This window comes from Erinaceus europaeus, chromosome X, assembly GCF_950295315.1.
Source record: "Erinaceus europaeus chromosome X, mEriEur2.1, whole genome shotgun sequence".
NCBI classification, from domain to species: Eukaryota; Metazoa; Chordata; class Mammalia; order Eulipotyphla; family Erinaceidae; genus Erinaceus; species Erinaceus europaeus.
In genome coordinates, this window is record NC_080185.1 from 5,095,388 (window position 1) to 5,109,734 (window position 14,347).

The 14,347-nt window shown below is 44.0% G+C and overlaps 1 protein-coding gene across 6 annotated transcripts in view; it reads right to left on the reverse strand.

The window, feature by feature from the left end:
* The window catches only part of MTMR1 (myotubularin related protein 1), a 58,732-nt gene that overhangs the window by 27,000 nt on the left and 17,385 nt on the right, over positions 1 to 14,347 (reverse strand). The window contains exons 3-7 of one of the 6 annotated variants that reach the window (XM_016191460.2): positions 10,266 to 10,289; positions 8,126 to 8,176; positions 4,504 to 4,579; positions 1,798 to 1,892; positions 449 to 556 (exon numbers count right to left, since the gene is read on the reverse strand). In XM_016191460.2, the coding sequence (XP_016046946.2) occupies positions 449 to 556; positions 1,798 to 1,892; positions 4,504 to 4,579; positions 8,126 to 8,176; positions 10,266 to 10,289 (354 nt within the window). Of the gene's footprint in view, positions 1 to 448; positions 557 to 1,797; positions 1,893 to 4,503; positions 4,580 to 4,910; positions 5,034 to 5,685; positions 5,722 to 8,125; positions 8,177 to 10,265; positions 10,290 to 14,347 lie in introns of all 6 variants that reach the window. The other 5 variants (XM_060183543.1, XM_016191461.2, XM_060183545.1 and 2 more) reach the window with 5 other exon arrangements.

Genomic DNA, 14,347 nt, shown 5'->3' on the forward strand with positions numbered 1-14,347 from the left:
AAAAAAAAAAAAAAAGATGCAAGTTTCTACCCCCTGAAACAAAGGAATCGGAAGAGAGATTTAAGCAAGAGCTCCTGCCACCAGTGTGCCCTTACTGGGGTTTCACACTGCTCTCAGTGGACTTTTTTTTTTCCCTTCTACTTTCTAGGTAGAAAGTAAGAGAGACAGAGTGAGAGAAACACAGTGAGGAGAGACACCACCTCTCCATCACTTATCAAATTTGCCATCTGTCACGTGGTGCTTAGGGGCTCAAACCCCCGCCCTTGTGCACGATGATGCGTGCACTCTACCAGGTGAGCTATCTCTCAGCCTTCCACTACGTTTGGAACTACTCAAGTTCAACCAAAAGCTGGCACAGTGGCGTGTGGCCCAGGTTTCAAGATCAGACAGACACTTTGGGAAGGTGTGGGTTAATGATCTGGTACTCGCACTCCTGTGTGAGCTGTACCTTGCACACGATCTCTATGCCACAAGAATTGTCTCCTTGGCTCTGCGCTCCAATCTTCTCGACTCGGCTGATGACTCCAAGGGGAACATCCAAGACAAAATGCGGGTCCTGGCAAGAAAAAGTCAGATCAACACCAATCCATGACAGTCACGTGAGTGTGCATATCCTGAGTCCTCACTGGGTTAAAATACATGTCTGGGGACCCAGGAGGTTGCTCGCAGGATAAAGGGCAACGCAATGTGTGGAGCCCTGGCTTTGATTCCTGATACCACATGGAAACACCATCTGTAGCACTAAGGGGATTCCATAGATGTTGGAACAGCGCTGCAGTTTATTTCTCTTTCTGCCCACTCCTCTAAAATCAGAGACTAGGGGATAGGCGGTGGCACACCTGGCTAAGTGCCCACATTACAGTGCATAAGAACCTGGGTCCAAGCCCCGGTTCCCAACTGCAGGGTTATAGGTGTCTCTGTCTCTCTCTCTCTATCCCCCTTCCTTCTAAAATTTCTCTCTATCAAATAAAATATACAGAAAAAAACTATAACCTTAAAAACAGACTAAAATAGTAGAATAGCATCAAGTATGTCTGAGACCCTATCGCTGCATTGAAAAATAAACACAGGCTGGGGAGACAGCATAATGGTTCTACAAAAAAAAAAAAAAAAAAAACTCTCCAGTCTGAAGCTCTGAGGTCCCAGGTTTGATTCCCAGCACCACCATAACCGAGAGATGAGTAATGCACTGGGCTTTCTCTCTCTATTTCATTAAAACAAAATAAATAAATATATATTTATTTATTTATTTATTCCCTTTTGTTGCCCTTGTTTTATTTTTGTAGTTATTGCTTATGTCGTCATTGTTGGATAGGACAGAGAGAAGTGGAGAGAGGAGGGGAAGACAGAGAGGGGGAGAGAAAGATAGACACCTGCAGACCTGCTTCACCACCTGTGAAGCGACTCCCCTGCAGGTGGGGTGCTGGGGGCTCGAACTGGGATCCTTCCACCGGTCCTTACACTTTGCGCCACCTGCGCTTAACCTGCTGCCCTACCGCCTGACTCCCAAAATAAATATTTTTTAAAAGACATGTTTGTTTGCTTCATGTCCCTATAAAGAACGAAGTCTGGTGTGAGAGAAGCCTTAGGAAACTATACTGAGACAGCCGGTGAACTGGTCCAGCAGGTTATAGCACTGCTTCATTACACTTCTTTCTAGGCACCAACTTATTTCCATCTGGGCAGATCTAAAAAGTCAGGGCCTGGTTGTCTGCAGGTGGTGGGGTTGTAGAGTCCTTTCCTTTTCATTGTTTACTTTGCTTTCTCAAGATTCCAAGCACACTTGGAAGAACTCACCCTTTCCACGTTTTTGAAGTACATCTTGAAGTCTGTCACAGTTAGGGTCCCACTCACTGCTCCCATGAACGGGCAGATATACATGACATCTTTCACTGCAAGAAAAAGCAAAGGGAGTGGTCTGGGAGATGGCTGTAGATAAAACATGGAACTTTCAAGCATGAGATCCAGAGTTCAATCCCCAGTAGCACATGTACCAGAGTGATGTCTGGTTCCTTCTCTCTCTCCTCCTAGTTTCCTCATGAATAAATGAATAAAATATTTTAATAAAGAAAAGAAAATAAAAAGCAAGGAGCAACTATCACCAACTTTCCTCAATAAACCTTTTTTTATTGTTGTTGTAGTTATTATTGTTGTTGTTACTGATGTTGTTGTTGGATAGGACAGAGAGAAATGGAGAGAGGAGGGCAAGACAGAGAGGGGGAGAGAAAGATAGACACCTGCAGACCTGCTTCACCGCCTGTGAAACGACTCCCCTGCAGGTGGGGAGCCGGGGGCTTGAACCGGGATCCTTACGCCGGTCCTTGTGCGCTTAACCCGCTGCGCTACTGTCTGACTCCCTCCTCAATAAATATTAACATGAATTTCTGAGTATACATAAGTGTGATTCTGCTTTACTAGGAATTTTGAGTGTGTTGTTGCTGTAAATAAAGACACAGAAGGATAGTCTTCCTATAAACTCCTATAAAAAAACAACAACAACAACAGTTCTGATTTGCTCCTTAATGAGATTTTAAGTAAGTAGAGGACCTCAATATATGTTACATTTTGTCTTTTTTTTTTCAGGTGGTTTAACATTTTTTCTGAATGAGAAATTATTCATACTCAAAAAAGCATTAATTAGATTCTGAAAACTCTAGATTATTGTTTCATAAATAACTGCCACTGGAAATTAACTAAGGCTAACCACTGCCCCCTAAGGTATCTCTAAAGGAAACCAGGTAAAAGATGACTAAAAACCTACCAATGAAGTAGGAGAGAGAGAGAGAGAGAGAGAGACTTCTCATCAGTTTCCACATGCATTTTGACTTTCCTAGTGCCAGTACCAACATATTTAGTCGTATTTAGGAACTAACAACGTGTTTGATTCTGAGTTTTAAAAAATCCAAGCCTAGCACCAAGAAAGCACATCTTGGTGTCTTTCCCAAGTGCCCTTCCTCTGGGATGACAAAACAGTGATAGCTGAGTTGGAAGGGGACAAAAGACACTCAAGTTTTCATCTATCTCAGTTCTCATTGCATTAGACTTTCCCATAACTTATTATGCCAAGCAGCTTCTGTGCAGGGGTCCTAGGTATCACTGGACACAGTGCCAGCCACAAGTGTCTTGTGACCTGGAAGTCACCAACATGTTTCAACCTGAGAGATACTGTCATAACCATGTGGGCAGCAAAAAAGCTCAGGAGAGGCTCACTTCACTTGGAATGGAAGAGCTAGGGAGGAGAGAGGGCAGTGAGCAGTGAATGTCTGAGCTTAGTGTGCTTGGGCCAAGGGATGTAGGAGGATTATAGGACAAAGAAGAGGCTCATTTGTAAATATCTGCAGTACTTTTACCTGTAAGAACCAAATAGCAGAAGCCACCGAAATACTTACCAACAGACGACTGGATAAGAAGCAGTGATAAGAGTGTACATTAGAATACTACTCACCAAGAAAAAGCAGAGAGGAGATGAAAAAGCAGAGGGGAGATGAAACTATTCAGCCAGCAGAGCAGCAGAGCACATGCTCTGCTGTGAGCGAGACCGTGGGTTTGAGGTCCAGTAGGACATGTGAGTACCATAAGCAGCACCCAGGGAGCCCCACGGATGGGGGTGTATCCTTATGGTGTCTCTCCTCTCTCAGCACCAAGAACAGCATCCAGGAAGCTCCATGGAGGTTGGGGCAGGACTGTGGTGTCTTTCCTCTCTCAGCACCATGGTCAGCACCCAGTGAGCTCCAAGGAGGATGGGTAGGGTTGTGGGGGGGAGGAGTCTCTCCTCTCTCAGCACCATGGACAGTACCTAAGGAGCCCCATGGATGGTGGAACAGAGCTATGGGGTCTCTCCTCTCTCAGAACCATGACCAGCACCCAGGAAACTCCATGGGTGTTGGAGCAGAGATAATGTGTTTATTATTTTTTTTATCTATCTCTCCCTCTGTTTCCTTGAAGAAGTAGAAGAAGAAGAGGAGGAGGAGGAGGAGGAGGAGGAGGAGGAGGAAAAAAGAATAATTGGCATGAGATGATGCTCCATGGTATCACATATGAGTGAGGCCCTGGATACATTTCAAGTGCCAATAAATAAATAAACAGATAAATAAATAAATAATATAACTAAAAAAAAAAAGAAGACAGAAGGTGTCTTGCCAACTCTCAGCCTGGCCTGCCAGTACTTTTCTATGGGCAGGCATCTTTATATTTTTTTAATTTTTATTTATAAAAAAAGAAACACTGACAAAAACCATAGGATAAGAGGGGTACAACTTCACACAATTCCCAGCACCATTACTCCATATCCCATCCCCCTCCACTAATAGCTTTCCTATTCTTTATCCTTCTGGGAGTATGGACCTCGTAAGGACAACAGCAGTAAGAATGAACAGGCCTTGTCCATCAGTCCCTCATTCAATCAGCCAGGCTGATCTCCTGCACATACCTGGCCTGGGCTTGTAAGGAAAGTGTCCTTCTCTGGCACAAGTCTCTATGAGCCCAAGAAATTCTTCAACTTACCAATGGCCTTGATGGATTCTCCTGGGAAAAGCGGAGCTTCTTCCATCTGTGCCAGTTTATTCCCATCCCTAAGAGCCTGGCAGCAAAGCAGACAGGAACAAATGTCACTTTCCATCAGCACAAACGAGCAGGGCGGGGGGGGGGGGTTGTGTGTGTCTGTGCTCTGGCTATAGGGTTAAGGCAGCGTGCAGAAGGTATGCCCCCACCCCTCCCAAGGCAATCTCAAAGCTCAGCACCACAGGACACCATGCCACAGATTCAAGCAAGTGCTTACACATCCCAAGAGCACAGTTAGTACGCGTTAATACAGAAATGGCTGGACGGGACAGAAAGACAGTGTGATCACTACACACACAGCTACGGCGAGGGGCTTCTAGAATTGGGAGTCAAGGGCAGAAAAGTGTTACCTTCTGAGCATGAAACCAAAACAGACAAAGCCAGTATTCGTTGGCGGTGCCTAGCCAGCCTCGGAGGTAGTTTGGGAAACCCGCAGCGAACCAGAGGAGCTGGGGCAGGAGCAGGGCAAAGGCCTGTGTGTGTGCAAAGCCTCGCATGGGGATCTGGCATGAGGCCACCAGAGAGCGCCATCAGATGGCAGCCAACAGCACTGCAGGCACTAGTGCGGACCAGAATGTTCATCTGGCTTCTCCCAGGAAGCTGGCTGATGCATTATTAGCTTTCCTGGCCACAGTAATGCTCAGGAAAGGGTGGCTGGGAAGACACATGCCCACATTTCAAATATCCACATGGGCACTTCCGCCAGTCTCTCCCAAGCTAGATGGGATGGTTCCCATGATTCCAGAGGGGCTAAGAAAACAGTATGTTCAGACTACAAAGCTAGGAAACAGAGCCCACAGTGGGGATTCTTCCATGGTACTGTCACCCCCAGGAGACAGATGCTGTGAGGAAAGCTGTACCCTTTCTCCTTGGCATATCTGACATTGTGTCAGCAATAAGACTCAGGAGTTTGAAACCCCAGAAACTCCCTAGCTATGTTCCATAGAGTGTTAAATTTCCGTGAAATGTTAATATATTTTTTTTCTTTTCAAGTTTGGGAAATTCTGGGTTAAAAGCAAGTTAAACTGGGTTATGTGTATCTATTTAGTTATTTATCGTGGTGCCTGGTGTGTTAATGCATGCCAAATCCACCAGGGGGCGGTAGAATACACTGCATCTCTGTACCTCTGTGATCAGGTTCTGCTTTCTCCAAAAAAATACCTGTTCAGTTGGACGTGGTGGAAAACAGATTGGACAATGCTAAATTTACAGCATGATTTAGTAAATCCAACTACTGAAGGTGGACCTATTTTATAATTCTAATCTAAATCATCAAAACTTCAAAATAGCTATTTCCTACAGGTAAGTATATGTGTATATTAAGAAAGAGAATTTAAGGCTAATTGAGAACCATCATAGCTAGTAGCTTACTACCATTTTACAAAAGCAAACAAGGAAAAGAGTCAGAAGGCAAAGGACCAAGCCAATGCTAGCTAGCCACTAGCCAAGTTCTGACCGGTGTGCCGGGAGGACACTCCATACTACAGTCCCTCCTCCAGACACAGGTTAGAATAACAGAGATGGGGGCGGGGGTCATTGTTCCAGCTAGATAATTTTACTGCTTGACTTTGTAGTCCAGACTGGTTTTAAAGACACTTTTCCGCTGAAAATGTTAGGAAAGTCGAGAACTGTTAAGTGAAACATGGAAAAATATCTCAGAACGCATTTTCATACTCACATCTGCTTTGAAAATGAATATTTTTCACAATAAAGCATAAGCCAGCATTTATATTTTTTTCTATGTCCAGTTTGAAATAACAAAAAAAAAATCACCAATCTTAGTAAAAGCCTTGATCTGAAAGTGTGCTTTCTTCAATTCACTGTCTGACTGGTGACTAATTTCATACTATGGTCACCAAGTCACAAGGCTATTTTAATCAATATCTAAGTTTCAAATTACTTTCAATGTCATATTGCTAAGGCTTATTTTCATGGCCAAATATGATCATTTATAACAAAAACTTCAATTCTTTAACATATTAAAATAAATTGGAAGTGGTGACTGAAATGTATTGACTAAAGAAGTCGTTGCAATCAAGCAACTCTAAAGGGATGGGGAAGTGTGGTTCACTGATAGGCATCAAAGCAAAACTGCATAGAACACTTTAAAGTCCTTGAGCAGGACTAGCCACGAAAATGTTGTGGAGGGAAGGGACTAGTGATTAGGAAATTTTGACAACATAAGGCTCTCAAGACAAGGTGAAGATGAGAAGCTTCTTCTCTGATAGTCCTGTTACACTTGACCTGAACCACCCAGTCATTTCTATGATGCTGAATGGTTTGATAGGATCACCTTGTCACTGAGGATACTTAAAGGTGGAACATGCTTTTTAAGTAATGCAAAAAATATATATATATATATATTATGAGAATAAAATATGTAAATGATTCCATGCTTCAGTTTTCCCCATCAAAGGTAGACTTTATACAGGAAGCATGAGTAGCTACAGCACAGGAATTCAACAGAACAGTTTTGAAAGGCTGATTGCTTTGTGAGTAGTAGATTCCCTTGCCAGAGCTGGTGTTAAGAAATGAGACTCAAGACTTGGGCTATATGAAGCTTTGACTGCAACTGTCAAGTTGCATAGGACATGATTTGACGTTTGATTTATCCAACCCATGTACAGCATAATCAAAGAAGAGTAGATTCATGTGAGCAAAGTTTGATCTCATGAATACACCCATTCATTCCTCTTGGTGCCTTTACTCCAAGTGTTGCCCAGTTGAGGAATTCCCTCAGCTGCTTTCAGCCAAACTCTGTTTGGCTGACCCCGAAGGCCCATCAGACACACTGAATTTGTCCCCATGGCCCCTAGTCCTTCAGGATGTTCAGTAGTTCATACCACTGCTTTTCACCTTGTCCTATATCTAAGTGTCTGAGTAACAGTTCCCATATGGCTTGTATGCCCAGAACAATGGCTTTCAAACTAGGTTCTCCAGGCTACTTTCAGGATCACTATAGGAGGGCAGCACTGGGCAAAGGCACCACAAACTACTCTTCCCTGGTGCTGGGTTTCTGGTGGCTTCACAAATGGACTTTTTTTTTTTTTCTGTTTAGGCTGTGGGAAAAGTTCTGCTGCTTTGGAGGATCCCAGAGGGCAGAGGTTCTTAGCAAAGAGTAAGCACTCCAGAGTACTCAAGAAGCATTTTTTTTTCTTAGTTAATAAATATCTAATCTAGGAGCTCAGCCCAAGAATCCCTACAAGGCAGCAAACAGTGTCCTGGACATGAACCAAAAGCAAAGTCCACACCATCCAAGAGTGTGCAGGTTGCTGCCTCTCCCTTCCAAGTCTCTGCAAAGGCCCTGCTGACCCCATGGGGACTAGGCTGCTCGCTGGGAAAGGCAAGGAGCACAAGTAAGTGAATTTCTGCTAGGTGACAACATGTTGGATAAACCAATTCTTGCAAATAATGTCATAACAGAATCTACTGAACTTGGACAGAGCACTACCGTAGTGGGGAAAGCATTCGAAGAGCTTTGCTTATCATCTAGAAATCTAGTATGAAATGGCTTCTAGATACACGGTCTGGCGCTACACACAGATGAACACGCAGAACTTGCCACCTGATCAGCTTCGGCTTCAGAAGGGTAGCCATTGTGTTCTTCCTGAATCTCCTGCACAGCACCAGGGGCACGACAAGAAAAGGCCAAGAGAGGGAGAGAGAAAGAGAGACAGAGAAAGAGAGAGAGAGACGTGCAAAACAGATAGGTGAAAGGACAGAAGTTCTTTTCGTAAAAGAAACAGTAAGCATGTAAAAGTCGACACACCTTTCACAGCTTTGCAAATCACAACATTTTCCCCCTTGGAGTAAAGGAAAGAACAAATGGGTCATCTAGAGGGTTTATGTCTGTGCTTTGTGTTGGGGCAGAAAAACAAAAAGCAAACAAACATTGTGGGTCTCAAAAAAGGTACTGTCTTTCCAAAGTCAAGCAGTACTGTAACATGGCACAACAAGAACAAAATAATGGACACATGGTATGCTTGGGAAATAGAGCAAGCCACAGGGACCAGGTAAATGGCAAAGTCTGGTCCAAAGGCAGAGGCAGTTCACAGGCATGGATTCGAAATAGTCTTCATGTATTTTGAAAAACGAGTATACCGCCCAGGACTCAGTGCCACCGATACTAACAAAATTGCCATTCACATGCACATACCACATGCTGAATCTGCTATTTATTGCCTATGGATAATCCAATATTATGCATTACAAATCAGTGCCATCATAAGTAGTTCTAATTCCAGTAGCAATAGGCTTCAAACAGCTGGAGGTCACACGTCTGTATTTCAGTTTTTCCTAGGCTTTTAGAGGTAGACTGTTGTTAGTTTAATTTCTTCTTAAAAGTAATCAATTTTAAGACTCAAACCTTTTGTTCAGCGGGTGATCAAAAGACTATGAATAATGAAGATGCTACAGTTATAACTCCCTTTAAAAGTTTTCAGCAAGTCTCTGAGGCTGAAAATATTAACATTTAGCCAAGACACATTTGTTCTCAGGAAACTTTGATTCCAGTGACTCTGTGTCTTTTATATTTATTCATTTATTTATGCTATGTCTTTTAAAAGCAAGTGATGACAAAGTAGCAGCATTTGGAAGGAATTGAACATTTCCACCCTTTTCTTTTCGTTACTAAAATTCAGTACCTACCTAGTACATGTGTCTACTGCACTACCAGGCTGGATTCGGTAAACAGTTGCACTACCATGTTTTAAATGCAGCCAGTCTTTGGAAATTTCCAATTTTAGCACAATGACAAAATTATTCAAACAGGAAAACAAATGAGTAAACAACAGGGAAAAGAAAATAAAATAAAAGGAAGGCAGCCTTTCAAGACCAAGCACAAGCGCAAAGCCAAACACTCATGGCAAGACAAATGACTCCTACAAGCAAAAGGAAACAAAACTCAATAAAGATAGGCCAACGGGAACAATAAGAGTTGTGGCTTAACCTGCTGATTTCCATACTACTTCACCGGCTTCAGTAAGACTAAAAGGGGTAAGCTGACGTCAGTAAATTAGTCTATCACATTCCCCATGGTTGCCATTATTGGAAATGGGTTAATTTGCAACCCCTGGCAGTTGTGTTTTAAAGGCATGCATGTTACCGATCTGTGTCTTGCTTTATAAATGCTCTGAAATAGAGGGAAGGAAAGTTGTGAGGAAAATACACTCCCCAAGTTGCCCCACATAATTCTTCATATTCCCAAACACTAAACAGGATCAACTTTGCTATGGTTCCCTTCCAGATGAGCTCTTGTTCTCTGTGAGTTCAGCATGCAGACACAAGGTGACTTGAGACCTTCCATCCAGGAGGGGTAACTGAGCATTCTGGTTTTTTTTTGGGGGGGGCAGTTTTTCAGAAAAGGTTACATGATAAATAGGATGAAAAGAGAGCTCTGGGGGTCCTGCCACGCGCATCCATTTGGTCAGAACTCACATGCTACAAGGAGTCAGTTTTGCACAGCACTGCTGCAAGTGGCTTTAGCATCTGCCCTCACACACATGGGCCTTTGCAGCACATAAAAACACCAGAACAAATAAAGCATTTCCAGTGAACACTTAAAGCTATGACACAGCAGAGCAAATTGATCTGAATGACTCATCAAAACCAGGGAGAAGGCAGAGAACACTCCAGAGGCCAAGTGTTCCATAAAGCACAGGGACACACAAGAAAGCAGTCCATTGCCAAAAGCCAAATATCCTTACCCTGATATCAGGCCTCCTGAAAACCTGTTAGTCAAAACACAGAACATCATCAGCACGGGCACATGACTGCTGGAGAGCCGACCCCCTCTAAGCAACAACTTCCTCCTTGCCACAAAAGCTACCGAATCGATCCTAACATGTTTGCCCTCCAAGCTGTGCTTGATAGCAAATCAATCCTAACCTGCTTGGATTCTAATGTGCAGGCAAGTCGAGGGTTTGGAGCCACTTGTCACCCTTAGGCTAAGACACACAGCATCAGGTTCAACACAAACCCCACCTGTCAAGTGCTATTACCAGCCCTTGTCAACAGGCTCCATTGGAAAAGTTGGCCCGAGTATCTGCTTGGAATGCCAAATTCATTCACCCCACAGAAGCAGTGATCTCAATAGAGTTGGGAGTCAGCCGACAGAAGGAAAAGTGAACCCTAAATCTATAGAAGTTGCCACAGTTGGCCAAGAGCACAGCTCGGCTCTCATGGTGATGGTATCATAAAAGCTAGTGAAATGACCATCTTGCCTGGGTTCTGGGGGCGTTATTTTCCAAATGGCGCTTAGGACTATGGCACTATATCCCCGCATATGGCTGACCACAGAGAGTAGGCTGCCTCAGCTCTCTGGTCTTGCTACTTAGGGAGGGAGGAGAGGTAGCTGACTAATCCCCTACTGCTGTCCCACGTAGAAGTCAAGCTTTACGAAACTGGAACACAGATTTCAAGGAGCTCACTCCTACATGTGGAGCTGGTGAGTGGTGAGCCCTGACTGAGCACACAGTGGCCACACCTGGGGCCATAGGCAAGAAAGGATGGGATGGGGCTAGCAGTCTGAAGACTGTCTTCGTCTCTGTCTCTGTCTCTGTCACTGTCAGAACCCTGTCACCTGGCCACTGGATGTTGTATGGGAAAGCTGATCATGGAAGAAGAAGGAGGAGGAGGAGGAGGAGGAGGAGGAGAAGGAGAAGAAGAAGGAGGAGGAGAAGGAGGAGAAGGAGGAGAAGGAGGAGAAGGAGGAGGAGGAGGAGGAGGAGGAGAAGGAGAAGAAGAAGGAGGAGGAGAAGGAGGAGAAGGAGGAGAAGGAGGAGAAGGAGGAGAAGGAGGAGAAGGAGGAGAAGGAGGAGGAGGAGGAGGAGGAGGAGGAGGAGGAGGAGGAGGAGAAGGAGAAGGAGAAGGAGAAGGAGAAGGAGAAGGAGAAGAAGAAGAAGAAGAAGAAGAAGAAGAAGAAGAAGAAGAAGAAGAAGAAGAAGAAAACATCATGGTGTCATCATTCCAAGGAAGCACTCTGCTCTACTTAGAGTTTTTCTGAATTAAGTGACACTGGCTCTGGGTGAATTACAGTCCATAAGTTCATGAATGTAGACTATTATGAACAAGAAGCTTAAACCTGTGGTTGGTGTTTTTTTTTTTTTAAGGAAGGGTTGAAAGATACATTTATCATCTTAATTGTGGTGATGACAAGTGGCTACCTACATGTGAACTGACCAAATTGCATACTTTCATTTTTAATTTTACTTATTTATTTATTTTTGCCTCCAGGGTTATTGCTAGAACCTAGAGCCGACACTAAAAATCCACTGCTCCTAGCAGTGGATTTCTTTTTTCTTTTTGTAATTGGATAGGACAGAGAAACTGAGAGAGGAAGGGGACATAGAGAGGGAGAGAGAGAGAGAGAGACCTGCAGGTGTGCTTCACTGCTTGTGAAGCAACCCCCTGCAGGTGGGAACCAGGGTCTTGAACCAGGATCCTTGTGCTTCATACTATGTACGCTTAACCTGGTGCACCACCACCCGGCCCCCAAACTGTATACTTTAAATATGTCAACTTAGGCTGCACAATAGCTCACACACTGTACCATGGACAAGGGCCCAGGTTCAATCCCCCAGCATTACATGGAGCACTATGTATGGCACCAGGGGAGTTTTACAAATGGTTCTGCGATCTTTCATAAAAATTCCTTCTCTGTGTGCATCTCTCAGTCTCCCTCTAGATGAAATTTAAAAGGAAGATTCCACTCAAAACAGTGAATTGTGAACGCAAAAAAAAAAGTATATATAAATAAAAGGGGCTCTCTCTTTGCCCCTGACTGCAACCATTTAAGTCTCTCTTTCCTTGCTCTCTCTCTCTCTCTCTCTCTTTCCTGGGATTAACATGTGAGAAATTTTCAGTCCTGTTTCTCTCTCTCTCTCTCTCTCTTTCCTGGGATTAACATGTGAGAAATTTTCAGTCCTGTTTCTCTCTCTCTCTCTCTCTCTTTCCTGGGATTAACATGTGAGAAATTTTCAGTCCTGTTTCTCTCTCTCTCTCTCTCTCTCTCTCTCTCTTTCCCTAGCATGTTTTTTTTTCAATAAAAGTTTAATTTACCTGGGGGAAAGAAAGGGTGGTCAGATCATAGCACACCCAGCTGAGCACATTACTATGCTCAAGGACCAGGCTCAAGGACTGGGTTCAAGTCCCAACACCCCACCTGTAGGGGGAAGCTTCATGAGCAGTGAATCAGGTCTAAAGATGTTTCTCCTTCTCTTTCTATCTCTCCTACCTTTTAGTTTCTCTCTGCTCTATCAAATAATGTAGAAAATAAAAAAATTAAAAAGGAAAAAATGGCCACCAGGAGCAGTGGAATCATGCTGGCACAGAGCCCCAGTGATAATCCTAGTGGCAATTAACAGTTAAAAAAAAAAGAATCAATATGTGAGGTGTGTGGCTGATTAGTTACTCCTCAGAAAAGTAAAAGGAATGAAATTTGTGCTGGAGTGTAAACAACAAAAAGCCCCAGAGAAACTGGGCCATTTTGAGCTGATTCCTCAGCTTCGTTCCATAGTGAGAACCCCCTTTACTTTGACCTAGCTTCAATTCTGAATACTGCCTCCACTACCACACACAGGAGTCCACTTCTACTTCAGGACTTGCCAGCCATAAACATTATCTGCTGACCTTCCATTTCAACAAATGAAAAACTGAACTTTGCTAACACTATTCCCTCCAATGCTCCATGTCTGCCAGTTGAAATTTCAATTCTTAGTTTTGTATGGTCTTCCTTCAGTAGTTGTTGTATCAGAATACTCATGCAACCGTTTTTGAAAAGATCCATCTATTTCTATGAGAGAGTACAGAGAACCATTTGTGTCTAACATAAAGTGGTGCTAGGGATTGAACCTGTGACCTCTGGGGCCTCATGCATACAACCCTTGATTTTTTTTAACACACTGACTATATCTCTCCAGCCTCATGAAAGTTTGGTTTTTTTTGGGGGGGTGTCTATGCTAACTCATTCTGTTCTCAGTACAACCCTGGCAGGTGAAAACATAATCAACCCACTTTTTAAGGAAGAATCAATATAGCAGAGGGGCCGTGTAAGGCTGGCTTCCATGGTTTGAGCTCCAAACTTAAAAGCCCAGTCTGGGAGCCAGGTGGGGGTGCACCTAGCAGAGTGCACATATTATCACGTACAATGACCTGGTTCAAGCCCCCAGTCCCCACCTGCAGAGGAGAAATGGCATGAATGGTGGAACAGTGCTGCAGGTCTCTCTCATTCTGTCTCTCTCTCTCCTTTATCTCCATCTTTCATCTTCTATCAAATAAGAGGGGGAAAGAGCCACCAGAAAGTCATAGTCAAGCAGGCACCAAGCCCCAGCAAAAACCCTGGTGGCAAAAATAGAGGAGGAGGAGTATAAGGAGAAGGAGCACACAGAGGAAGAGAGGAAGAGGAAGTGAAAGGAGGAGAAGGAAACGGAAGAGGAAGAGGAAGAGGAAGGAAGGAAGGAAGGAAGGAAGGAAGGAAGAGAGGATTAAAGCCCACTTTGCCCTTCAGACCTACTTCCTTACAGTCCCTCTTCCTCCCTGAGGCTTGAGGAAACCAACACGGCCACTTCTCCCTCCACAACCTTGCTTGAGCATGTTCTCACCTCAACCTGTGTTCTGTCACTACAGTTTTTGACACTTTGTAAACGGAGTGACAGCTGAAGCCTGACGAGAGGTTTCGCATTGATGTGACAGGACTAGGAGATACCCAGAGGCCATAAAGGGAGGCTAACCCCCTCCCTAATAGGAGAACTAAGCATTTCCATCCAACTCGGTGTGCACCTCTCCTGAA